The following is a 26,975-nucleotide window of genomic DNA, read 5'->3' on the forward strand; positions in this document are numbered from 1 at the left end:
TAAAAAAAACACTTGTCACAGGTAACTCAACGATTTGTAATTGACCCAGCTCTGTCCATGGCTGGTTTTCCCAAAAGCATTGCAGCACTGCAGATTGTAGTGTACAGGCAACATTTTGAATGAACGCGAATGGGAAAACTCATTTAAAATTATGTTAACATTTTTAACCTTCCCATACTGTCTACTACACTTATTCTGAATTATTGAGTAGGAGCCAGACAATACAATTCAATTGATTAAATGAATCTGATAGGAACATTTGAATATAAGTGACGGGTGATATTGGCTATGGAGCTGGCAATTTCAGTATCAAATGAAATGGAATCAAATCAATGTGAAACAGTGGGCAATGTAGTTTTATAGAAATGTATGTATTAGGGAAAGATTCTGCTTGTTGGTCACTGAGATTCTCGTTTTTCTGTGTTTTTTCTATACCTCCTAATGACTAAGTGGGTCATCCTGTGTTGCTGTTTTATAGTGGGTTCAATCCTGACAAATTTGCATTTACTTTGTCCTGTGGTTAGATAATGATTACAGCACTTATATGCTTTTGGGAGACCAAACCTTACCTGCTACAAACCCCAAGCAGGTCTCCATCTCTCCGCGGTTCTATCTCTTGCCTCTTTTATTACCAGCGGGGGGTTTCTTGAGCTGGAGAAGGGGCCCCCCTGTGCCGAAGCCTGCAGCAGGTTGGTTGGACACGCCGAAGGTCAGGCCAACCGAGGGGTTGATGCCAGGATTACTGAAGTTAAAGCCTGTGCTGCTGCTACTACCAAAACCTAGAAAAACAAGAAATTGGGGACACAGGAGGACACAAAAAAGAAAAAAGAGCAAAATGTAAGACATGTTAGATGAAAACACAAATAATGGAGCAGACAAAGAACAAAAATAACGCCTGTCCATATGAAATAGTTTCTAGCATTTGCTAGGTTGTGAGCACATTTTGTCCACCTGATGTAAAAGCTCCATATCCTAAAATGTGTTGTGGCCAAACAGCCAGCACACTTGCATAAAAAGGCTTACAAGGATGATGTTAGTGACAGAGCCGTCTTACGGCAGAGAGGAAACCCACAGACACAGACGTATTATACAGTATCTGCACACTGCTCTGAAGCTCAGCATAGCTTGACAGAATGTATACAGGAAGCGTGTCCAACTGCCTCTGATGACTTATGCTCAGAGAAATATCACAATTCAGGAAGTAGACTCACAAACACGAGCCTACTCAGACAGTTCTAGTTGTCATTTTTGGAGTTGCTGTATTTTCTGGGGGGCCGGGTATGAAGGGGGTATATGCAGCATGTATGTACCTGCACTCAGACTGCCTCCTGTGGGCTTACTGGTGGAGGAGAAGGCAAAAGAAGACCCCCCAGTCCCCACCCCACCAAATCCTGGCCCACCACCAAAACCTGTGGGAGAGAGTGACATGGAAGTCAGTTCGGGCTAAGAACACAGTCGAAACTAACACTGAATAAATGGAGCAGTGCCTCAGGAGTGCATACGGGCAGGCATTAGCAAAACAAATGCCACAACCTATTCAATAGAGCACAGCTTAACGTCTGACTGGAGACTGCAGAACAAAACAGGACTCACAGTACAATGCATGGCAAAGCAAAGGCCAAAGGGAGAAAAACTACATGAGAAAGTTTTTACCAAACACACCACCAAAAAGAGAACACACCAACTTGGTTTGCGTTCAGACCACTTGTTCCCACACTGCCAGGCTACTTTTAAATGCCTGTTGTGGCCAGGTGGCTTTATCAGTTGACATCCAAGGTGTTTCAGCAACATTATTTTAGTATAACAGACTGGTTACTCTTTGGGCCAAATTCCTCCTCAATGAGCAAAGAAATCATCCAACATGGCACGTGTAAAGGTACAGTGACCTAAGGCAAGTGGTTGCTCAGTTTTCTTGTGGTGTGAATGCAAATGATCGTTTCCACAAGGAAGAACAGGAGAAAAAAAAAAAAAAAAGTGCCAAGCTTCATTGCACCACTCTCTCATACACATACACACTGCCTACCACTGCTTTGGTACTAGGGAACACAAAGACCTTAAACAATAAGCCTGCTTGGCATTAAAAGCTAGGAGGCATAAGGGAAATGGTAAACTGTGTAAAGAAAGGGCAAAATTAAAAGGAAGATTCATAAAAAATAAAAAAAGGCAGAGGTAATACCTCCAAGGGTAGAAGAGCCCAAACTAGTGCCCACTGCCGAGGCAAAGGGGTTTCCAAACCCGGCCCCCAAGGGTGCCTGGGTCCCTACGGCACAGAGAGAGAGCAAACGCTTTACTCCTCTGGATGCATTTTGTGTGAGGTTCATTATTTTACTCAGTGCCTTCAACAGAAAAGCTGGTAAGACCATTAAGGACACATTATATATGTTGTGACTGTCACTACTAACTACTAAATATAATTTGAAAAAATATGCCTAATGACATCATATGCTTCATCAAAACATTAAAAAATCTCAAATATCTATTGTTTTAAGTCCATCTGTAAGAAATAGAATATCTGCAATAGATGGTATAAGAGTAACCTAACAGTAGCTGTTTGTGGAGACATTAAAACACTGCAGAGGATTGCTCAGTAACTACTCTATACAACCTTCACATAGAGCTGTAAAATACAATACAGTATTACAACAGTCAGCAAATGCACCATGCTTTTATAACTGCAGTGCACAAATATATATATATATATACTTTATAAATACTGTTATGTAAGTTTTACACTATAATCTTCCAGCTAATCAGCAGTGATCATTGCTGACAAACTGTTGAAAAAAAAAAAAATGCTGCTAGTTCTTTCACTCAGAAACTTGTCTTTTATCCTCTATGCAAGTTTTTCTTTTGTGTATTCAAATTTTGCAAGGCTTCCAATTAGTCTGCATTGTTAAAACAACTTCAGTCAAAAAGAAACAAGGACAAACGTTTCTTTGTTTAAAAATTGATTTATTGTCAATTTAATATGCAATTCCACTTACATAAAACACAAACAAACAGTTTAGAACAGGATTGATTGTTAATTGCTAACTGCTACTGCATTTGACAAGTTTCCAAATTTTCAAGATTTCTGAGAGTGAATGAACTAGCATACGCCAAAAAAATGCATCACACAATTATTGAATATAGCTTAAAAGGCACACCATATTATATATTAAATATACTGTATCAACAGGCATTGGTTATATAAGTTCAAACACATTCATCTACAAGTAAAAGCACTCGAGATTTAGATAAGAAAGTGTGAATTTGGCATTGATGACTGCCTCTCAGTGTAAACTGGTCAAAATAAAGGAAACTCAATGATATGTTACAGTTTGCCTGTGGAAGTCAATGTGGTCAAATTTGGGGCCGTCCTTTCAGGAACTGAATGACCTTTGTGGTTCATGTTTGTGTGAAATCTTTTCACCAGTATATTCTTAGTCATAATAACAGCCAATTTTTTTTTTTTTTTTTAAATTCTGAAGCTGCGCCTTGGAGAAATCTACACGACTACAGGCTACAAATACTTTGTTGGATCAAGTCTGACTGAAGTGAGGTGACTTGTAACATATAAGAGATTCTTCAGTCTAGTTTTCAGATAAACAGCAGCAAATGTGTAGCATGTCAGAGATCCCCCCAAAAAACACAACTTGCAACAGTAGTACTTCTGAAACCCATATAGAAAAAAGACATAATATAAGCATGTGATGAATGGTCAAAGGAAATGTGTGAGAGAGAGTAAGAACAGTCTGTTACAGCCAACCACTCAATAGACCAGACTATCTGACTTTTGACTGACAGGGTCCATTTTAGAGACCTGCTGTGCTAAAGCCCCACAAACAGAAAATATAAGATACCATAAACACAACTGAGTATCATTATTCAGTTTCAGAATAACTGTGCCAACCATCAAAAAACAAAAATCACATTTTAATTCCTTCACTTGTTTTTGAAAAAGAGGTAAATGAGATCACTCCTGTTGTAATGGCGTTCAAAATACAGCAGTCAGTATCTGCAAACACATTACTGACAGATATAAAGAGATGCCTAACATACAGGAAGAAGGTGGCTGAATATCCACCACCATCTTTAAGGTCCAAACAGCTTTGACAGACCAATAATTATTACATAATTTAATAATCATTATTGTGCCAAGAACGGCTGTAGAGGTGTGGAAGACAATATGCCAAAGTGTGTCGAAGCTAAACTACACAAACGTCAAAATTCTGGACAACGTGGGGATCAATCTAACAGACGTCCGAGCTCAGGTCAGAACTGTACCGCAATCCTACAAAAAGTGTTAGAGTTGTTTAACAGAGGACTGGAATATCCAAAGCAGCAGTTTCTCCTAACACGCGTCAAGAAAGAATCAATTAGGTTGGGTTCATCGAGCACCACCGTGACTAGCAGCAATAGACGAGTAAGTGCTAGAGAGTGAACTAAAACCCAGCTCATATCGCATCACAGTAAACTACGTTTTTTTTGTCCTCACCTTCCTGAGGCCCTAAATGCTAAATTGTCACCAGTATCGACGCCATGTAACACTGTATCCTTTCATCGTGAAATGGTGGGAAATAAAACCCCAACGCCAATCACGCCGGTTTGTTTCATTTGGCACAGACGTACCTCACTGGCACTGAAGGACCAGTGTGAGCAGCAAAAAGCATTCTACCAAACTAATTGGACTCAATTAAGGTCAAACCAGAGAGAAAGATTTTCTTCACAAGAAACAAATGTGTCTCAGCAAAGGTACACACAAAGTACCGCCACCTTGGATAAAACACCTGAAATTACAACTTGTGAGCAGGACATTCACTCCACTTTTTCAAATAACTAAACTGTATGTGACAACTGTATTCAGTTGTGTGACGCCGACAGTAGCCCTTGGGTGAAACGGCTTAAATCAAGTAACAGTGGTGTGGCCTCATGCAACCAAACCAACCAAATGCCTTTAAGTATTGAACACTGAGATTAATGCTGACTATTTTTGTCATGGGCTATTTTACAAGGTTACCAACCTCACTTCCACTTCAAGACCAACTAAGTGCACAAATGGAAAGACGATTTTATTAGTTTAAATTTACAGTTCAGGTAATTAAATAGTTTATAATTTTCAGTCCTGAGTCTTTTGGCACCTTTCACCTTACATACATTGAGGCACAAATCTGAGCAAGCTTTTGGCCTACACAATCAACCAGCACATTGACAAAGTCTATGGGAAAAACAAGAATCTGCCAGAAGTAAGCGCCACCCAGCTGCATGGTTAGTGTTGTATGTACTGTGAGCCTGGCCAACATCCATGAAGCCATTCCAATTATGGACTAAGTTACACACATTAACAAAAAATATATATATATATATAAAATCGAAATAAATAGGTAAATAAATACTGAAGAGACCAAGACGTCCACTTGTGTTCAGGCTTAGTCTATGAAATGACTGAGTCAAATACTAGAACAGCCACTATTAGGCAATAGGGATTGGATTTTGCTGAATATTATCATTGACACTGAAAAACAATCATGTAACCTGGTGCCCAACTTTCAGACTTAACAGTCCTGCAAAGCTCTGAGTTTGACATAAGTTACAGTGCACTGCAGCCTGTTTAGACAGCTAACTGGAGCACACGGGGTAACAATAACCTTATGATCAGAAGTTGATTTGGCTTTGTATTAAATGGAAAGCAACATGAAAAACATTTGCAGCAGGCACCAAGGTAGTGTGCACTTGCACCACAGAAGTGGAACTTATCTAGTGTAGCAACAGGGCTTGTTGGTGAAGGACAAATGGTGGTTAAGCAACAGATGGTGAAATATTCCCATCCCTGCTTGGCACAAATACTTAAATAGTCTTGATGCTTATTCAGAATAGCTCCTGCATGTCCTGCTACGTGATCGAAGTACCTTTGAATATACCACGTGAATGTTCAAATATTATCACCCTGAAAATTAAGCCACATTCATTGAGTAGGTATCAAATGGTGGTCATCAGATCTGATAACAGTCTCAGCAGATTTGATGGTTTTTGAGAAAAGGGAGCAGCTGAAATTTGCAAAGGAAACCAGACTTAAGCTTCTGTAAGTTTCTTTAACTTGTCACGTAAGAGTTTTCAAACCATGCTGCTTTTGCAAGCCTGTCCAATTAAAATATTGCTTTCATTTTTCAAATTTTTCAATACTTAACTACATTTGTAAAAAAGTCTACAGGAGAAAAAAAAAAAGACAGCAGAAACATGCTAATATACACAATAGTTGAGTTTGTTCATTGTAAGTGGGTGCCCTGATATGCCAGTAACATGGCCTACAAACCAAAGCCTACAAAAAAGGCTGAAACTTGTTTAACACCTCAGAGATGTGGCAACGACTATAATGGACACGTAATCTTTACATCGTTATTTTACTTGTAAAATGATTAATAAAAGTACATTTGTGTCCCATTGTATGTGAGGGGACTGAAACAATATGGCCTGCTTGGTTGTATTTTGTAACAATTAGTGTATAGGGCTTATTTAAATACTTGTAGGATATAGCAGGTCCTAAAAAAAATGTACATTTGCCAACACACCTCTGACACCAATATCTGTAATAGAGAGATCAGTCTTCTCCTGTCTGCTGATGCTGAAAAGTAATACTGAATAGAATAAGCTTCATCAATATAGTTTTCATGTAAGCCTATAGTACAATTGTTTAGAGTAAGGTTTCTTAGAAATGTGGGTCTTGGCCTAAACTGGCCTACTACTGGTGGGAAATTGAAGGCTTCAATGAACAATGGTGATGCAATCATAATTTCTGTTCTCAAGAATGTTTAAGGGTCCTGTTTGGCGTTTGGTCGACTGGAGTTTCCCTACATGGAAGAGACCTCTTAACAGTTGAGTAGGAGCTACATTATAATTCATTCATATCTTACACACCAACTGAACACCCAGATACAATCTTAAAAAAAATGTTTTAAAAAAATCTCAAAAAGACGCACCAAAACCTGACTAATCATTCAGAGAATTTTTGCTAAGTATATCTAAATCACACAGCAAGTGCCTAATGCTTCAACCTTCATTGAGTTGGCTCATTTCAAGCATCCATTGAATAAAGCAGACTTCTAACTCAACCGAGATTTAGAAGCTCTTATTATATCTTCAAGATTCAAGTGAGCAAGATTGAGATAAATGGACTTTGTCTCCCATTATCTCATTTCTCAATAATGTCAGCCTCATATACCTGCACGGACATGTCATTAGAGAGGGCACAGAGAGAAATCAGATGAAGTAGGTTATTATCATTTCACTGAAAGTGTTTGTATGACATTCTCAAGTGCATAGGCCAGATTCTGGTGTTTATTTCCCACTGGAGCCATCTATAAAATGTCCCCACTCAGGTATTGTAAGGCGCATTTGAGAAATGTGTCTAACCCTTGAACTGAGTGGGTGTGAGAGACAAGATGGTAAGGCAGCACAAAGGTCAGAGTTTCTCCCTCTTTCTGTAGCCATTCTACCATTAGAGACACTACAGACGGGCACCAGCTAAGGCTTTTTTGTTTTTAATTATTTTTAACTCCTCCTCTCTGTCCCCTTTTGCTTTGTCTACTCTCAAAATGGCCTCATTTTAAAAACACTTATTGTCTTCTCTCCAAAACTTATCACATTTGTCTCTCCTCTCACGCCTTTGTTTTAAAAGGTGAGAGCAGGAGAACTTTTTAGAACTTGTAGGCAGTCAGACCTGGAGTTGGCTGCTGTTGCTGGGTCAACGTGGCTGCCATGGCAACCGCTGCAGCGTTGGGCACACTGGAGAACGGGGCGGGTCCAGTCGTGACTCGCGGAGCACTCTGCCACTTCCTGTTCGAGGCCCGCTTGGACTCAAAGACGTCTGTGGAGTCTTCCAGGAAGGCCCGGCGATAGGAGAGGTACTGATGCTTCAAGATCTATCGCAGGCATAAACAAAGGGAAAGACAAAACAAAAGAAAGAACAATAACGCAATTAACATGTTGTTCACGCATGTAAAACAAAACCATATTCCAGTATGCACATTTCTATGTTTAAATTACAATTTGCTTAGAACCTGGACAATTTGTAACACAACTATCACTATACAACTCTACTCAACCTTGAAGAACGGCTCAACACACAGCGATAGACATGACTGAACATATTTTCAAACAGTATCTCATCATTTTAAAGAACGGACCTTGACATTCTCGTGGACAGACTGAAGCTGGGCAGCCTGTGCAACAAATGTCTGGTACAACTTCTGCATGGCCAGGGTCAGGTCTGGTAACAGAAACATACACAATATATTCATCTGTATGCACATTTGTGGTGAGTTAATGAACAGATGAGGAGTAAGACAAGAGCAAGAAATAAAGATCAACAACAACCTTTATTGTGCCACTTAAATGATCTAAGTTCTTTTACATTTTTATCTTGCGTTATTTGTGTCTAAGTAGATGCGTAGCTTGTCACCGTGAGCAACCGCATTCACATTACTGTTATCAGTTTTTATGTTAATATAAATTAAACTGATTAATGCCAACTTAAAACCTGGAGATGATACAGTAACTTTTTTACTTTGCAGGATAGCATTGAAACTCTGACCAATGTTTTCTTACCCTGAGGAGTGATGTGGGAACCGCTGCTCTGCGTTGTCAGGTGGTTCTCGAGTTCTTCTATCTGCTGCCGGTACTGCTGCAACTGCACTTCAAACTGCTCTATCAAGCTATGGAAATAACTAAACAGAGAAAGAACACACTTGTTTTCATCTCTTTTTTTCTTCTTCAAATAAATGAAGTGATGAAAGCTGATATGTGGAAAACAATTGAGAGACTAGTGAGGAGAGGCTTGACGAGCCAAAAGGCTAACAACTATTAAGATGATTATTCAGTGTTGTCTCATGGGACTCAACTGCAATTCCTAACAAATGTTTTAGTTTTAAACTCAATCAAGGGATAAATAAAGCAATCAAACTGCACCACTGCACACCCCCTTTGATTTGCTTTGGGGCTACTATCTGCTAGGTGACTTACTCTGATGGAGCAGTGTTCTCATGTTGAAGTCCAGGGGGAGTCTTTTGAGTGCGCAGTGCTATGTCAGCATTTTTCAGCTCCTGAATAGGGTGAGGAAAGTCAACACAGATTTTTTTGTATCCATGTTCAGAAGGCCATCTTGAACATCTTGGTGAGCTTTTTGCACAGTTTCAGTTCATGATGTAAATAACAGACATAGACAGTTAAGTTCCACTCATTTCAAGTCTTAAGAGTTAGACTGGTCAGTAACTATGGCAAAGAAAAAGTACTACTTGTATCCATCTTAATATAGAACTGCAAAATTATCTTGTGAACCTTATGTCTTTTGTGATTATTGATATGCAACAGTGTCTATATATGATGTCTGTCCATTTAAAAGACCAGTTGTCATGTATATTTCTTGACCGTATTAAAGGAAATCATGTACTCATTGTGATGTCTGCTCATATTGACAACAGGTCTATATGCGAGAAGTTATGTAGAACATTCAACTTCTCACACTTAGGAATGTGTGTGTGTGTAGATGTACTGTTTTTACCTGCGCCGTCTCCAGCTTAAGCTTGTCGATGGCCAGAGCCTGGCGCTGAAGACCGCTGGCGCTGACAGAGAGGAGCTGTCTGAGGGTCTTGATGTCATCTTGGACTTTAGAAATGGCCTTTGATGACATCCTGCTGATGTCCTCCTGAACCTGTTTCTGGTCTTTCACAAATTTTCTATAAAAAAGGAGGAAGACAGGCACAATCATCATCAATACATTATCAATGCATTAGCACCAAGCATTTGAATTTGAATTAAACATTAGTTATGGATTTTATATGCCAGTTAACCAGCACTTGGGAAATCCCCTGCACAAATGAGCCACTTTGGAAATTAACACTTCTGCTAAAAGTTAACACTTGCATCTTTAAACAAATGCGACACAATTCTACTATGCCAAGCAATGTGCTGTTTAATGAATAAAATCCTGTGACATATATACACATACAACAACACTTACTGGAAATTCTCGACATCCTGACAAATCACTGGGGGCAGGTTCTCATCTTTTAAAGCTTTACTGTCCCTGGAGGGAGGAAGAGAGAGTTTTTCATCATCACAAACTGAATAATCCTTGCTGATAAGGTATACATTGACAGGTTAGGAAGGCACAGAATACCTAATAAGCAGGTTCTAGACATTATAGCATTTTCATTTAGTTAAGAACCATTAATCATGAATGGTCAGCAGGACTTACTGTGCGTTGGCTCCTGATGATGTGTCGCTTTTACTCTCAGAGGAAGTGCTGAAGTCAACTCCACCAAGGCCAATACTGGGAGCAGGGGCCACTGATACTGCTGCGGGGGCAGTTAACAGAGAACCCAATGTTAACCCGCCGCCTCCTCCAAGAGTGGTCGTACCCAAACCTGCAACACCAAGAACATGTTATAACACTATGCAGGACTGTGAAGTTTAAAGACTACAATAGACAAATACTTCTCAGTTAAGAAAGTGTGGACAAGCTAAGGCAGTATGTTTGCAGCTCACCTGCAGACACAGTGTTGGAGAAGAGGCTCCCGCCCAGTGACGGACCAGCTGAGGCTGCTGCTGTGGTGGTTGTTGTGCTACCAAGGCCGAGGGTGAAGCCCATGGCTGCTGGCTGCTGTGGAGCGGTGGATGTCAGGACAGAGCCAAATGTTAACCCTGCCCCCACTGGGGCTGACGTAGAGGTGGCAGTGGTGGTGGTGGTGAGGGAGAAGGGTGTTGCTGAGGCGGTGGGCTTGTTGAAGGCCAAGCTGAAGCCAGTGGATGCAGCTGTAGCCGCTGGAGCACCTTAGAGCAGGTATGTGTTGAAATCAAGGTTATAACCTGTTTTCATTGACTTTCCAAGATCTTAACACAGAAAAATCTGAGAAATGCAAACATACCTAATGTAAGGCCTGCAGTGGGTGCAGCAGCGCCTGAAAGAGAACAGCAAGATGTAAGTCAAGATGTATGACTGCACCTGGCAGACATGCTAGTCACACAGGTGCAGGGCTTGTTTAAGTATCTGTTAGCCATTATTACTTGAGGCAGGTGTGTTAAAAGAGAATCCTCCAGTTGGTTTCTGACCAAAGAGACTGCCGCCTAGGCCAAGGGACGGAGTGGCATTGGTGGTGGAGGCAGGGGTTGCAGCTGCCGTACCCAGAGCAGTCCCGATGGAGAAGCCACCAGTTCCAGCCGCAGGTGCACTGTAGAGGTAAAAGGAGGTAAATGCAGTCACATAATCACAATTCCTCCATACCATACTAAGTAAAAGTTTGCAAGACCCTTTTGGAGCTACCCAACCAAAAGACACATTTTTTAAAAAGCACATGCCATGCTACTTTTGAACGTACACATTTTACTTGTCACATAACCTTACAAACCCCAGAGACCACAGCTAATTAGGACAACCTGCAGCTTGCAAGAGTTACACTTAGCGGATCAAGAAGTATGTCACGCCAAATTTGCTTTTGGTACCAGGATAAACCACCGGCACGTAACAGGCAGAGCATAACTTCTGTTACATCGTTAACGTAAAATCAGGCAATGATCCTCACTTTCATAATGGTGTTCTTCACAAAACATTGACGATACGGTCATGCATGCGTTTGTGACATGCTAATGCCTCATTAACTCAGCGATGCTAACGTTAGCTAGGAAGGCTATCTGAACTATGTCGTTACCTGGTCGCAGCCCCAAATGTGAATCCCCCACCAGTGTTGGTGGAACCAAGGGTCCCCGATCCAAAGTTGAAGCCTGACATTTTATGTTAAGAGGCGCACATTCAACGCCAAGTCCACTTCAGCTACTCACGAAGACGTTCAGCGAGCAACCTAGCATCACAGCTAACAGGCTAGCTAACCTAGCTTTGGAGGATGCCCGCGTGAGGGCCAAATCCGCGGTACTGTCTTTACTTCAAAACATACTTTGACAAAAAATACCGCTTTTCCCAAATGACTCAGGAACTGTTCAACTGTAGTCCGTTATGTTTTAGACCCTCTTTCTTTTGTTTTTAGATTTTTACAGCTGCTAAATATCGCAGGGCTAATTCTCGCATGGTGTCGCTTTTCTTATTGCCCGCCCGGTACTTCCCGACCTCTATTGCATTTTGGGTAATTTTTCTTTTTTAAAACAACACTTCCCATAACCACTATCGCTGTTTTTGTATCGCGTGATGCTTCACACATGCGCAAGTCACCAATTTTGGTTATTGCGCATGTTTTAAAAATTAGCCCTTAATGACAAAAACCACAAGTTGTTTCCGGCTTATCTTTCAAAATAAAAGTCACCGTTTGAGTTGTACATAAACACTGCACAGTGCCATTTCATTCAAAGGCTCTTTTTTTGCCCATGTTTGGCGCTATTCATTTTCTGCATTACAGCTCAATTTTATTTGTAAATGCTTTCTATTTTAATTCTATTAGGGCTGTAATTATATTTTAATTTCTGTCTCTGTTTTTATATATAACCTATTTTAGGTAGTTGAATTCATACAGCAAATGTACCATAATCTACATTGCTATATATTCTATAAACCAATATGTTATGAACCAAGGCTGGATTACTAATGGGAAAAATGCCCCGGGGCCCCAGATCCTCAGGGGGCCTGAGAGTGAAGTGTTGCGGTCATATGATTAATAGCAGATTTGTTTGTAAAAACTATGCACATTGTGAACTGAAATAATAAAGGGCTTTAGGTCACCAACAACAGTGTGACCTAATTTTGAGGCCCTATGAGTTAAAATCTATTTGGAAGCCCCATCTTGCTTCGGTATATATTCTGCATAAATAGTGTATTTCACCAAACACAATGATGCTTAATCAAAGCAAGCAAACTCATTATGTAGTGGGATTAATTCGGGATCCATTTTATGGTGTCAATAAAACCTACAGAAACTCGTGCTTTTACTTTGAAAACCCCACACCCTAATCGTGAGACGTGACTAAGGGGATCTTTACGCGGATGGAGTGAAATAATTGACAATAAACACATATCGTATGCCTCCGACAAAGTAAAGGCTGTTTGTGCGGCGGTTTGAGCCTCCACATTATATCAATGATACACTTATCTCCGGAAGACGTCGTCTGAAGCTTTGCAGTCGCTGACAGCTGTTTCGACCCGGAGAAATGGAGCATATCCGTACGCCGAAGGTAGCTAACATTTCGAGCTAATTGCAAATGGATGTGATGCAGGCAGCAGCTCGGCCTGTCTTGTGGGGATTTTGTAATGCCTCAGTGTGCTTGCGTTTGCCAGGTATCAGCGCTTAGGCTTCACGTCTGTGTGGCTCAGTGTAGTAGCTACGGTGGCTGCGTTAGCAGGTGGCCACCGCTGCTTTTGAGGTGTCAGACGTGACGAGCATGAACGAGCTGTTTGTTTGCCCCGTGCAGCAGATAGCAGGGCTTCTTTGTAATGTCACTACCTGTAAGTTACGCCCTGTTATTGATTTAGTTAACGTTACACTATCCAGCCAGCCAGCGCAGCCTGTGTGACAGCGAGCTACACAGCCAAGCGACACTCAAGCCTCATGGCACAGTGATGGACTATAGTGCTGGAAGTGATCAGTGCTTTTTATGTGCAGGCTCACACGTGGACAGTTATCCCAAACATACCAAGACAACTAAGGATTGGGATTTGCCAAACAGTGGGTATCTTTTGACTGACCTGACTTCCAGACCACTTACTGGAGACCAGACTGAAGGCAATAAAAGCCCCCAAACAAGCCAAAAAACTGAAGATTGCTGCAGTACAGAGCACCTCTAGGAAAGATAGCAAGCGGCTGGTGATGTTCATGGGACCAGACTTCAGACTGATCACAAATAATTTGCTGCAAAATATTAGACATGAGGACATGTTATGTTTTGTCCCAGAAAGGTGAAGGATTAGGTATTACAGTTAGTGCCCTGTTCATCCAGTACAGAGCGGCACACCTTCAGACAGAAGCGGAAAGTGAGACAGCACTTCAGATCCAGTATTACAGATGGCAAAGACGTCCCAGCAAAGAACACGTCTCTGTGTAGATGCTTATGGACTGCACTGTCGATGGTTCAGGTGGCTTTCCCATGACATTATCCACCCGAACATGCTTTAGGCCTACACTTGTGTGTTTGTTGAAAGGTAAGCTTTCATCATCATGTTAGGAAACAACGTGACCTAATTGTCGAGGCTTCGGGATAATCGTACATGAGCCATAGAATAAGGATATGCTGGGATCAGGTAGGTGTGATTGCAGACAGACTGGGTGTGGCCCCATCCACCGTCTCCAGTCTTCTCACTTGTTTGCTTGAATAAAACAGCTGTGGAGGGCGTTATTGCTCTCCAGAAATGCTTAAGTTTTCACTTGGTGTCAAAAAAGTACCTCGAGAATTGCGAAAAGTCATCTCTGCATCAGAAATAAATTGATCAACGTGGTGATTGTGAAAGATTGTGTTTTATGTACCTTGGAGCACGGGTTAGATTGCATCATGAGTTCACAAAAAGCATGCACATTCACATCATCACCTTTCTCACTCATTCACTAACACACATCCCTGACTTCCATATGTGCTTAAGAGACCCGTCTGTGACGGAGCTGTGTCCTGCTTGTTGCTCGGAGACAATCATTTAATCATATCTGAGACCGACAGGAAAATGGAAACAAAGAAGAGGATGTCTGAGTCAACAAGAGAACAGCCAGTATGATGAATCATGGATTTGGACGTTCAGCAGTGACAGCAGTTAACAGTTTAAATCCAACAGTCCGACAGCCTTTTGGCCGCAGAGTGCAGGTCACCAATAACGATTATCAGGCTTTTTTCTTTTTTTTTGTGAAAATTGTTATTCAAATGGAGGAATTTAAGAGTGTAATACTCCAGATTGCACACATTTGTCATGGTTATAATGCACACAGTTACTCAGAAAATGTCATGTTGGAACAGATCTTTCGATATGTTTTTGGTAATACTAAGAAAGTGGAATAGACAAAGAAGTAAATTCACCCTGGATGGGGGGGGGGTTCTGTCAAACCTTGTTTAATGAAGTTATGAAAAGCAGTTGGGGGCATTGCAAGAACACTGCAAGGCCAAGCCTCAGTCATATATGACAGTTACTTAAACTAAAACAAATTTAAGAACCAGTTGGTTCACGTTTGTCACATTGTTCAGTCAATATCGTAATTAGACTCTTTTCCCATATCCAGAAATCATTTGTGACTTTGATTATAATGGAACTGGCAGCTGAAAGTTAGGCCCAGGTGGTCAGGATTAGGTGGTGAGCCAGCTGGAGCCAGTGCCAAGTGCCCCTGACAGTAATTATGTGACAGGTGTTATTCCCACTAGCAAGATCCCATCTCACTTCTGTTCAGAATGTCCTCTCCACCGAAGAAGTCAACCTCACTGCGAACGAATCACGCACGGCTGATTAACGCTGTTATTACTGGTGCGTGTGTGTTTGCAGGTGGAGCAGGTGCGACTGTTGGATCGCTTCAGCAACAAATCCACGAATGGCACACTGTACCTCACAGCTACGCATCTCATCTTCGTGGAGAGCAGCTCTAACAACTCAGCATCTGCCGGACAGGAGATCTGGGTGAGTGGCCGCATCCTGCCAGCACTGCAGGTGTTAAGTACAAGTTCATCACATATGAAGGCACCAATTGCATTTTGGTGAAAATGTGTGTGTGTATATGACATTATTGCAGCACTTTTGCCTGTTAGTTAACTTTCATTAGTCTGCTGTATATAATATATGCACTCCCACACTAGAAAGACTTGTGCATGTTGCCAGTAGCTTCTTCAAAATCATTGCTGTTACTGGTAGACACACATCTTTTTCCCTGAATTTGCAGACGTCATTTTTTTTGAGATCCTGGTCCTGATTTGAATAAAGCTGAGATACATCATGAAGAGGTCAGGTTTTCAAAAGCAAAGGAGGTCAATTGTTTCATTTGCAAATGAGGGCTGTGGATGACTTCTACGGAAGCATTAGCTTCAATGTTATGCTGGTTTTGCCTCTCGTCAAGAAATCAGCGTGCACCACAGGGTAGTCTGCACCCTGATGGAGTGTGCGTGTCTGTGTGTGTTGAGCAAAAGGAGAGAATGTGCAAGCCTATGTGTGGTAACAGGAAGTAGGGTAGAGGTTCAAAAACATCATTGTACAATAGCACGGTGTCTGGTGAGGCTTCTGTTCAGTGTGTCTGTGTGTGTTTGCTGCCTCTAGATTACTGTTGCAGCACCGTGAGAACTGGGTTATTGTTGTCCAGCAGCCGTCAGGAGTGCATCCTGATTGGCTGATGATTTTTTTAATGTTACAGTGGCAGTGCTGGAGTAGGGCAGAGAACTAGAAAAACTTAAACCAGGAGATGTCTAATACTGTTGTAATTAACCTATAGGAGTCGTCTGAGACGGGGGAGTATTGGGAATTTATTTAGGAATAAATGATATTTAGGAGTTTTAGTCACTTTGCACACTTTAACACTATTTGCTATATATTTGTGAACAGTAGCACTGTATTTTTCTATGTTGTTATATGATGTGTACAACTGGTACTACAATTGGTATTGTCTGGTCTGCATCGTGGAAAAGTTAGTGTGGTATAAAATTCTTTGCGCAGCAGTTTCTGGGTCACGACCTCCTCTCCACCATCCTTCCTGCCTCCTTCTCTGAGGGAAAAAAAACACATTTTCTTTTCTTCTTTGTTTTTCAGCTCGTTCTTGTGTAGCGTGCAGTGGTGCGTCCTACTGTTGTGCTCCTGTTTGTGTGTGTGGCTGCCTGTATGCATGTGCAGTGCGCTGCATGTTACTGCGCTTTTTAGAATCAGTCTGTTGGCCAGAGAGAGGGAGAGTATGTTAGACTGATTGCGCCTTATAAAACATTAAACAGCAGTTGAGTTACTGTTTCTCTCAACAGCTGGTGAGATCAGCATATACTTTGTGTATGTGTGTGTGTGTGTGTGTGTGTGTGTGCTTGTGGCTGGGTGTTTCACTGGCATTTCCAATGCTGATGAATGTGCATCTTTATGGCTGGATTCCCTGTGGAATTCAAACTGCCCTAATTGAATATGGTGATGTGCTGCATTTGTCCTTCTTGCCCTCTGTGACATGAAGCGACTGCAAGCTTTATGCAACTTTCTTCCCTTCAGTTTACCCATTCATCTTTCAATATTACAAAGCTTTTAAGACTTACATTTTCTTGTGAAAAGGCATTTTACATTATTTTTATAGGAGTTGCATAAATTAGTGAGAGCCACAAAGGGTTTATTACATTTTTGAATCACCAATATGTTCCTTAGTTCCTTAGATTATGGTTTCTTACAATTTTATTCCTAGCTTATAATAAATAAGGAGGATAACGTTATCTAGATGGACGTATCCAGGAGCAGACAGGCTTTTTAAATGTGTATATTATATATATATAATGTATAAATAAATCATATATTTCTAAATATATTATTGTCATCTATATTATTTATCTGTATATGGACTTTTGACATTGAGCATAAGCCCATGTATATAAATATGAACACATCAAAAGCTGATCTAAAACCATTCACTGAAGATCATCAGCTCTCCCCTTCTCTGTCTATTTTGCTCCTTTACTTCCTCCTCTCCAGATTTTGCATCACCACATAGCGTCTGTGGAGAAACTGTCCCTGACCACCACAGGCTGTCCTCTGGTCATCCAGTGTCGCAACTTCAGGGTGGTGCATTTCGTGGTACAGAGAGAAAGAGATTGCCATGACATTTACAGCTCGCTGCTGCGTCTCCTACGGCCTGGTGGGTTTCAGTGTGTCTGTCTGTGTATTTCTTGCATTTATTCACATATATAATAGACAGTACAAACACACACATTGTTTTCATGTTCGTCTGCGCTTTGTTGTGCTTTGCTCTCTGGGTTCCTTCTCCTGTGTGTAGTGTCCTATGAGGAGCTCTACGCGTTCTCCTACAACCCCAAGCAGAACGACCAGCAGAGAGAGGAAGGATGGCAGCTCATCGACCTGGGGGCGGAGTTTGAGAGGATGGGCGTCCCCTGCGACCAATGGCAGCCCACCGACGTCAACAGAGACTACAAGGTAGATAGTCGGCTGTGCCTAGTAAAGTGTAAATGTTTGCAGACTTTTATGTTATACAGAAAATACATAATCAAAGGAGGGCAAAGGGCAAAAAGGATAAACGCCACAGATTATGTCACTGGGTTTGGCAATTATATATTGTCTATGCGTAGTGAGCCATGAGATAACACTAAAAAAGGAAATGCTCCTCAGATTGTAGTGAGCCAACAATCTGCCCAGTTAAAGCTGCACTTGCTGACAGTTATTGAACCTTGGCACAATCTCTGTGTACCATAAACACCACCTGCTACAGAGAAAAAAAGTTCCACTAGACAGTTTGTTGGTGTCACATGATCACCAAGCAATAAAGTCATTCATATGTTTGGCTTTTTTTTTTTTACACTTAGTGTCACTTTATTGTGTTCAGTGTAAACACTGTCAAGACTTGCCAGCACAAATATGAGGCAAGGGAACACTGTGTTGTAATAAGCTGGCTGGCGCTGAGGGCGTGGTGGTATTAGTCCAGTTTAATGGAGAAACCAGTTGGACAGAAGAGGGCGCAGTGTTGAACTCTAGTATCATAGAGAAGCAGAACTTCAGTCCAAGATGAGATGTTTTAATGCTCTTGCTCACAAAACAGGAGACGTCCGCCAATATCTTTTGTGTGCTGTGTGTGTGTGTGATGTGATGTGTGTGTGCTTTGTGTTTGGTTTTCCAGGTGTGTGAGACGTATCCACGGGACCTGTATGTTCCCATCACAGCAAGTAAGCCCATCATTGTGGGGAGCTCCAAGTTCAGAAGCAAAGGACGCTTTCCTGTACTCACATACTTCTACCAAGAAAAGAAGGTACTGTAAGAGTCCAGATCATTCTATAGTGCTGTAACAAGTATTCCCCACCAGTTACTTTTTATATTTATTTTATTAAGCTTGGTTTGGTGGTTTTGTATGCTGTAATTGTTTATAGAGAGAGGAAGTGAAAGGAAAAAAATCACTATGGCAAGTAAATTATTAGTTAAGTAAAGTAATTAAGTAATGTTATTAAAGGTGCAGTAGGGTGTATGTTTTCACTTCATTTGAAAGCAGTGGGTGTTTTTTTTTTTTTCATTTCACACACTGCATAGCCACAATACAAAATAGTTCAATGGGACAAACCACATAATCATTGTTTCAGTCTTATAATAATAGAGCTGAACAATCATAAAGGTTTTCCACAAGGTGGTGCTAGAGGAAAGGCCATAGGATTAATTAGTAATTGAGAGGGTGATTTTCCGGGGGTTATATAAATGTGTTAAGCAAATGTCATGGGAGTGCGTCTGTGCCTGGGATTAGGTAATAACCTCTGCGTACATGTCATGCTCATTAGACTTTGATATTGTGTGTGTACAGATGGAAATTTCGACCTTTCATTGGTGGTAGATGAAAGGTCAGCGGATCACTGCATTATTAGGAATCACTGTCTTGAGCCCGTTGAATATTAGGGAACTGTGGACATCCATCCAGTTATCTCGTACCAAAATGTCAGAGGGACTGATGAACAGACATCAATATCATCAGTATTATCCAACAGCGCCGTAGGTGAACAAATGATAATAATTAACATGATCTATGTACATATACTGAAATTATAGAAATTCACTACCTTGTTTGACACACATTCACACACACATGTTTAGATGACTGATTTTCCAGTCATACAACTGTGAATAGAGAGCAGACGTCCTGGCCACTCTCTGCCTCACATTATCTTGGACTTAGTTTCATGTCTCAACCTGGAAAAATGTGACTTAACAATGATTTGGCAAAATGAACTGAGCTGCACTCTGCATTCAATCAATGAGTTTTTGGCACAGCGACTGTACCGCAAAGTGGCTTAGTCATCATCATCAATAAGTGAAATGGCTAATAAATTGCTATTGAAATTTGAACTCCTCGTGTATTTAGTGAAGTTTGAACAGTTATTTTGTTAGGCCTTTTCAGACTAATGGGAGCTGGAGCTGTTAAATTGTATGTGAGCCATAGCGGGAGGTAATGACAGGTGGAACGTTCTCAAATGCTCTACTGTTAATCAATAATTTAGCAGCCGTATTTTGTATTTTCGTAGCTCTGATCAGTGTACTCTGTTCACCCTGTCAGGCGGCAGTGTGTCGATGCAGTCAGCCTCTGTCTGGGTTCAGCGCGCGATGCTTGGAGGATGAGAGCATGCTGCAGGCCATCAGCAAGGCCAATCACAACAGCCGATTCGTCTACGTCATGGATACCAGGCCAAAGGTAAAATGTACTGCATGTTTGACAGGGTTCAACACTACGTAAACACAGTTTGGCAACTGAGTTAGTAAAAGATTTGCGGTTACTTTTTAGTTTGATCTGTTTTTTCTGTCCTGCAGTTGAATGCGCTAGCTAATCGAGCAGCAGGTAAAGGCTATGAGAACGAGGACAACTACTCCAACATACGCTTCAAGTTTGTTGGCATTGAAAACATCCATGTAATGAGGACCAGCCTGCAGAAATTACTAGAAGGTCAAACGCATGTTACTACACACCAGCACGCAAAAGCACAAAATGTCATCGTATGTCTTGCAGATTACGTAGAGCTACTATAATTATTTAGTTAGTAGATGGTTCATCTGAATTGACCGTCTGTCTGTTTGTATCTCAGTAATTGGGGCTCGGTCTCTTTCCATGAGTGACTACCTGGTTGGCCTGGAGAGCAGTGGCTGGCTGCGGCATATCAAGGCTGTTGTAGACGCAGCTATCTTTCTCTCCAAGGTGAAAATAATTTCCTTTCCAGCTCCTTGAGTTTGGTTTCTTTAAAATGCATTTAATTGCTCATTGTTTTGTTTTTTTTAGGACTTTTAATCCTGTTTTTTAAGAAATATGTAGCATATTCATATGATATGAATAGATTTTAAAGCAGGAACCTAAACTTCACTGCCCCTCATTGGCTTATCTCCACCAGTCCATCATTGACAGTGACCATGAAGGACTGCTTCATTTCTTTTTTTTAATGTCACCCCCCCCCAGGCGGTGACGGTTGAAGGAGCCAGTGTGTTGGTTCATTGTTCAGACGGGTGGGACAGAACAGCTCAGGTCTGCTCACTGGGGTCGCTCCTGATGGACCCTTACTATCGCACCATCAAAGGCTTCATGGTACCAACCACAAACACACACACACACACACACACACACACACACACACACACAGTTTGGCACTTGGACTTAGCAGCTGATGAGAATATTTATGCGTTCTGCTAGATGTTTGTGTCTCCTCAAACTTGCTTTTTCCTCACATTTGTCTTCTAGGTCCTAATAGAGAAAGACTGGATCTCCTTTGGCCACAAGTTTGCCGACAGGTATGACCTAAAGAGTGTGTGTGTGTGTGTGTGTGTGTGTGTGTGTGTGTGTGTGTGTGTGTGTGTGTGTGTGTGTGTGTGTGTGTGTGTGTGTGTGTGTGTGTGTGTGTGTGTGTGTGTGAGTTTTTACATCCTTGATAGACTGATTGTTGAATCATGTTTTTTACTCGTTTATCCATACTGGCCCCTGTTTTCAGACACCCAATTAAAATACTTCCACATATCACTTGTTTGCCCATTTTAGAAAAAATCTGATTTTTAAAAAAAACTGTGGCGCATATGGGTGTGTGGGCCATGGCACAGTTCATAATACTGAACAGAGCGGAGATGGACGGACAGGCAGGCAGACACACAGACCAGCTTTATTAATTTCTCAAGCAGTTCTATGTAAAATCAGACATTCAGCACCAGCGTATAGCTTGAATGGATCCTTTCATAACCTCTTTTTCATGTCAATTGACTGTGAGACTGGCAGTGGAATCCGGCTCCTTAGATCGTCAAATAGTCGTTGAATAGTGGACTATGTGGACTATGTGCCACCCTATTCATTAGTTCTTTAGTAGATATCATGTGACTGTTACTGTGTATTTGAATTGTGTTCCCACAGATGTGACCAGCTGGACGGGGATCCCAAGGAGGTTTCTCCTATCTTCACTCAGTTCCTGGAGTGCATCTGGCAGCTGACAGAGCAGTTCCCACAGGTGTGAGGAAGTGTGTGAGCTTCATGACACACGTATTCTATTGACATGAATGTTATGTTTTATTCTATTTATTTAATGACAACCCCCTCCTCAGGCGTTTGAGTTTAGCGAGTGGTTCCTGCTGCAGATTCACGAACACGTCCACTCCTGTCAATATGGAAACTTCCTTGGCAACAATCAGAGACAGAGAGAGGACTTGCAGTGAGTCCAGTACACACACACACACACACACACACACACACACACACACACACACACACACACACAGACAGGTTTATGTAGAGTAGTAGTTTTCTACTTTTGTGTGTGGAAGTGAGACCTAAGCAATCGCCTCACTGACTGTGATGAAGTCTAAGTGTTCTGTGTCTGTAACTGCTGTTTTCTGTTCCAGACTGAGAGAGCGGACTCACTCACTGTGGGCATTTCTAATGAGTGAAAAACAAAACTACCTGAATCCGTTCTACAGCCCTGCGTACTGTGAAGCGCACCCCGTCCTGGAGCCTTCCACTCTGCCCTACAATTTCAAGTCAGTGCAGCCTTCCTCTCCTCCCCGCTGCTGTTGCACATATATGGTGCCATATTTTACATAGTTGACTGTACACGTTAATTATCACAATCTTATCTACGTGTTTGTGTGCGCTTGCATTTCCAAGGTTCTGGAGGAACATGTACCATCAGTTTGATCGGTCCATGCATCCACGTCAGTCTATCCTCAAAACTGTTCTGACTCTGAGAGAAAACAGCCGCAAGGCAGAGAGCACACTGCAAGCACTAGAGAGTGTGAGTTGACTAACCCCAATTCTCTCTATAGAGCCCATGTGTTAGGACACTGACTTTAGCCTGCCCTGGAAACGGGTGGAGAAAATAATAGAAACACTTCATCAGTAAAGCACAATGCAATTCAACACAATCAAAATGTTGTTATTTAATTCTTAAACTGATAGTGTTCACCTGAAATATGCCTCCGATTGTTTCTGAATTTTGAATCAAAGCGTCTTTCTCTGTGCTATCTCCGTCCAGCGGCTCCAGCAGCTCGGCGTGACCCCCATTGCTACTTCTGACCCCCCTGCGCCTCCTCCCACCAGAGATCAGCGCTCTAACTCCAACACCCTCCCTCCACGTCCCGACTCCCTCATCCTGGGGGCGCCCATCAACCACAAAGAAGTGCTGAGACAGGAGGAGGAGGACGATGAGCAGGAGGAGGTGGGCGAGGAGGCCACCGAGAGCACCGACACAGAGCGGACAGTAGAGGGCAGCAGCGGCACGGAGAGTAGGAAGCAGAGCTATGGAGAGCTGGAAGGGACATACAACAGCGAGTTGGCCAAAGAAGAGCCAGCTGTTGTCAGTCTGGAGTTTGGAGTGGCACGCATGACCTGCTGAGACCAAACGGGGATTGTGGGATACTGAGGGATGGGCACGACTGATTGAGAGGGCTTACTGAAAGTGTGTGCTGTCGTTCTGTACGTTATAACTTGCTGATTATGCAGTGGTCCTGAATGGGCCGAGTGGATGAAGTTGTATGTCTGTATAGTCTAAATCTCAGTGGAAAGCCTCATTATTATGTCATATACTGCATCTATAGGAGAAAAGCTTGTTTTTTATGAATGTTGAAAAGCACTATAAAGAATTAATGAATAGAATAAGAGAATAAATTCATCCAAAAAAAATAGTGAGTCTTCTAGTTTGTTCAGTTTTACCTCCTTTTTATGAAATCCATCCATTAAATCTATGGCCTTGATATTTGCATCAGTGATATTTCTCTACATGAAACCCCACAGAAAATCATGTTTTTTGGCACTAGAAATATTTCATCACTTCCAATGGCTTGAATCCAGACTAATCTGAATGTTGTGTGGGACCTGAGCTGTTTTGGCTCCAGTGTGACAGATTGGGGGAAAAAAATTTGATACTACATCCTCAAAGATAAGCAAGAACTGGAAATTACTCAGAACTAACACGACAAACCGTCAGATACAGTGCCTAGTTGTGATTTGCTGTCACTTTTCACTTATTTCACTGTTAATGTCACAACAGACAAATGGATTGTGAGTTCAGACCTTGTCAGCTGTCAACTTATGCCCTCATTGATTATTTAATCCTATTTTACAGCTCACATTGATCAGATGATCTGATTTACTAACTTGCATTGATCCCAAATCCTATTGGTTCTGGCTGTCTGTGACTTATTGTTCATGACAGCTGACCCTGATGACCGTCTCAGACACGCTGGGGTCAGTCGTGCCTAAAGTCAGCGGCTCAGGTTGTCTATGTCCTGTCAAATGCAAGACACGACTGCTGCACTGATGTCACAAGATTTTACGACATTTTCCCAAAATTTTCTGGGGTCATAATTAAATCCTCTTTTAGGAATCATCAAAATTCCAATTTGGCAACCACATCAGACTGCGTTGCTTGAAACAACAACAATAGAACATGTTGTCGCTGCTAATATTAGTTGTTGGAATACTTGGAGTATTTCTATTTACTTGAAATATCATTGTATAAAAGAGTAATGGAATAGGTTAAAAAATCCTGATGTTTCTCTTCGTCATCATCACATCTCAGAGCGGGGTCCTCAGGATGTGGCATGTGAATTTTGGCCAGAAGTTAACATTTATTTTTGAGCCAGATTGTGGGTTTTGGCTCATATGTTTCTTTGCTGAGACCATAATAACTCTGTGTTAATTCTTAAGTTGTAACTTTGCTTCATATCAGAGCTCAGAAAGGATTTGATCGTATTGGATTTACTGCACAGCCAAAAATCTTCAATCTGATTGCTGCAGAAAGACGAGATGTAAAGTAAAGCCTGGGATATGTCAGCATATACAGGATGAATGTGTGGTGCTTGTCTCTGCAAATTCATAATAATCTACATATACTTACTTTGTACAGTGCTTTTCAAGGAAACAAAGCATTACTTCACAACCTCGCACACACTGTTCATTCTGCCTCTTATCCTGCCTGTGTGCTTCTAAATACTTTATGAAATTTGCGCTCAGCATTTGCAGTGAACTAGCTCCTCCTTAAACACCACACTCCTCAGTGTTCTCACATACTGGAGAAATAAATGGAGTTTTGTGCTTACACACACATTCGCACAGCAATCAGACAAAGTGGCCATTGGTCTCAGACAAATCAGTGTCTATGAGCAGCTACGACAGCAGAAATAAAGATAGACGTGCAGTGTGATATGTGTACCCCCATGTCAGCTTTTTTCAAAGCTCCACACTCTTTATATTAAGAGGAAAAAGGACACAATAGTAAATACCCATACATGTAGAGGAAATATGAAGAATATGGTTTTTATCAAGGAAAAATGTGCAATTTCACTTCTTCACAATCTTTTGCATCCCTTATTCTCTCACAAGGTCTTTGCCAACCATTGTAAGGTGATCAGTCATTTATATGCATTAATTATTTTTAAAACTTTAAAACTGCTTATAGGTGTTAACCCTGTAAAGCCTGAACCATGAAATAATTGCCAGAAAATTCACATTTTTTGTTTATTGAACATTCTGAAAAAAAATTAAATATCAATTTGCATATATATATATATACACACACAAACACACACACACATATATATATATTGGATGTCTCAATTAAAGGCCCTCTGGTGCATGAATAACTGATCCCTGGTGGATTATCCGTGCACTGCATGTGTCTGATTGTATACATCAGGTTTTTCTGGAAAAAAAAAATCACACTGATGATGTAGAGGTCTGTCTCAAAAACTCATGTATCAAATATGATACACTTGGCGTTACAGGGTTAATGTACACAGTGTTGATAAGTTCATTCAAGTTGAGTGAGTAATCAGACTACAGATCGAAACAGGAAGTATTTGCTGTAGACCATTATTGCTTTTAAGTGAACTCTATCTGGAATGTTGACAAAGCGATAAGTCAAGTTAATGCAACTCTAACACCTTGTCACTACTCTCTTCCTGTAGCCTACTTGTGCATGTTACCTCGCATGAAACATTGAGAGGTCTCTTCCAGAGACAAGCTGCTGAGGGCTTTCACAGGGCTCTGAATCATTCAGATGAGTGCTGCACGCCATGCTGGCAGAACACTCCTGAGGACAAGGAGGGAATGTTGTACTTATACTCAACATAAACACATCCAGCACTCATGCAAAATGTCCATATACACACGGATAGCCCACATGAACATGCACACTGTATAAACGCACACAAATTATATGTAGATGGTGCATATACAGGCTGTATGTGTCTTTGTGTGGAGGTCTGTGGGGTAAAATGGGCTTGGATCTCCCTCTCTCTGTCTCTCCCTATGACATCTGATCTGATTTCTGTGATGATTATGAATATGAAATAGTTATGTCTATCAGACTGATGCTCAGGATGCAGTGCTTTGGGTCAGGCATTGGACGTACAGAGCAGAGTCACAAGCATTTCTGCACTTCTCCATTTACTCACTTGTGTAATTCATTCAACTCTCTATGACATGACACATTGTCTTTGTTATTTTACAGTTTAAAATATAGCCATGGGGTATCGCTCTATAATTAGTGTGCACTGAGTAACTATAGACCTTATGCATGGCAGAAATTAATGACATTAATGATGGCCGTGTTCCATTTAAGTGTCCTAGTGAGTTGTACCAATGAGCCGGCATACATAAAACCAGGACTCTGGAAGTGGTGCACCTATATGGAACAAATCCATCATTACTATTATCAGTTCCACCTGTACTTTTCCCACCATGATGGTTCAAACTGTCTGCAGCAAAGAAGGTCTATAGGAAAAAGGTTAAAAGGACGCACAGAAACATTGGATGTAAATTGGAATGTAAAAGTGTTTTGGGAGTCTGTGCTTAGACGGCTTTAGCATAGTTAGTACCACTCCCTGTTGATTACTAAAGAAACAAAAGAGCACA

At 41.4% G+C, this 26,975-nt stretch overlaps 2 protein-coding genes across 5 annotated transcripts; one reads left to right on the plus strand and one right to left on the minus strand.

The window, feature by feature from the left end:
• Nucleotides 1-272: 272 nt before the first annotated feature.
• Nucleotides 273-12,073, minus strand: nup58 (nucleoporin 58). 4 transcript variants are annotated; one of them, XM_070852739.1, is made up of 14 exons: nt 11,682-12,073; nt 11,086-11,204; nt 10,902-10,934; nt 10,522-10,806; nt 10,232-10,400; nt 9,995-10,060; nt 9,536-9,710; nt 8,998-9,077; nt 8,584-8,702; nt 8,163-8,245; nt 7,697-7,898; nt 2,177-2,260; nt 1,311-1,409; nt 273-779 (listed from the first exon to the last, which is right to left on the minus strand). In XM_070852739.1, exons 1-14 carry the CDS (start codon nt 11,759-11,761, stop codon nt 610-612), a joined length of 1,764 nt encoding a protein of 587 aa, XP_070708840.1. In that variant the 5' UTR covers nt 11,762-12,073; the 3' UTR covers nt 273-609. The 4 variants fall into 4 exon arrangements, with proteins under 4 accessions (XP_070708840.1, XP_070708839.1, XP_070708841.1 ...); XM_070852738.1 differs by having other exon boundaries at nt 11,041-11,204; XM_070852740.1 differs by lacking the exon at nt 2,177-2,260 and having other exon boundaries at nt 11,041-11,204.
• Nucleotides 12,074-12,973: 900 nt separating this feature from the next.
• mtmr6 (myotubularin related protein 6) lies at nt 12,974-23,726 on the plus strand. The gene is made up of 15 exons (XM_070853054.1): nt 12,974-13,149; nt 15,431-15,562; nt 17,585-17,747; nt 17,886-18,043; nt 18,741-18,869; nt 20,157-20,291; nt 20,408-20,540; nt 20,680-20,789; nt 21,045-21,170; nt 21,324-21,373; nt 21,981-22,074; nt 22,169-22,275; nt 22,466-22,600; nt 22,728-22,854; nt 23,095-23,726. Exons 1-15 carry the CDS (start codon nt 13,126-13,128, stop codon nt 23,452-23,454), a joined length of 1,983 nt encoding a protein of 660 aa, XP_070709155.1. The 5' UTR covers nt 12,974-13,125; the 3' UTR covers nt 23,455-23,726.
• The last annotated feature ends 3,249 nt before the right edge of the window (nt 23,727-26,975 follow it).

The sequence above is a fragment of the Pempheris klunzingeri genome, chromosome 21 (assembly GCF_042242105.1).
Source record: "Pempheris klunzingeri isolate RE-2024b chromosome 21, fPemKlu1.hap1, whole genome shotgun sequence".
Classification (NCBI taxonomy): domain Eukaryota; kingdom Metazoa; phylum Chordata; class Actinopteri; order Acropomatiformes; family Pempheridae; genus Pempheris; species Pempheris klunzingeri.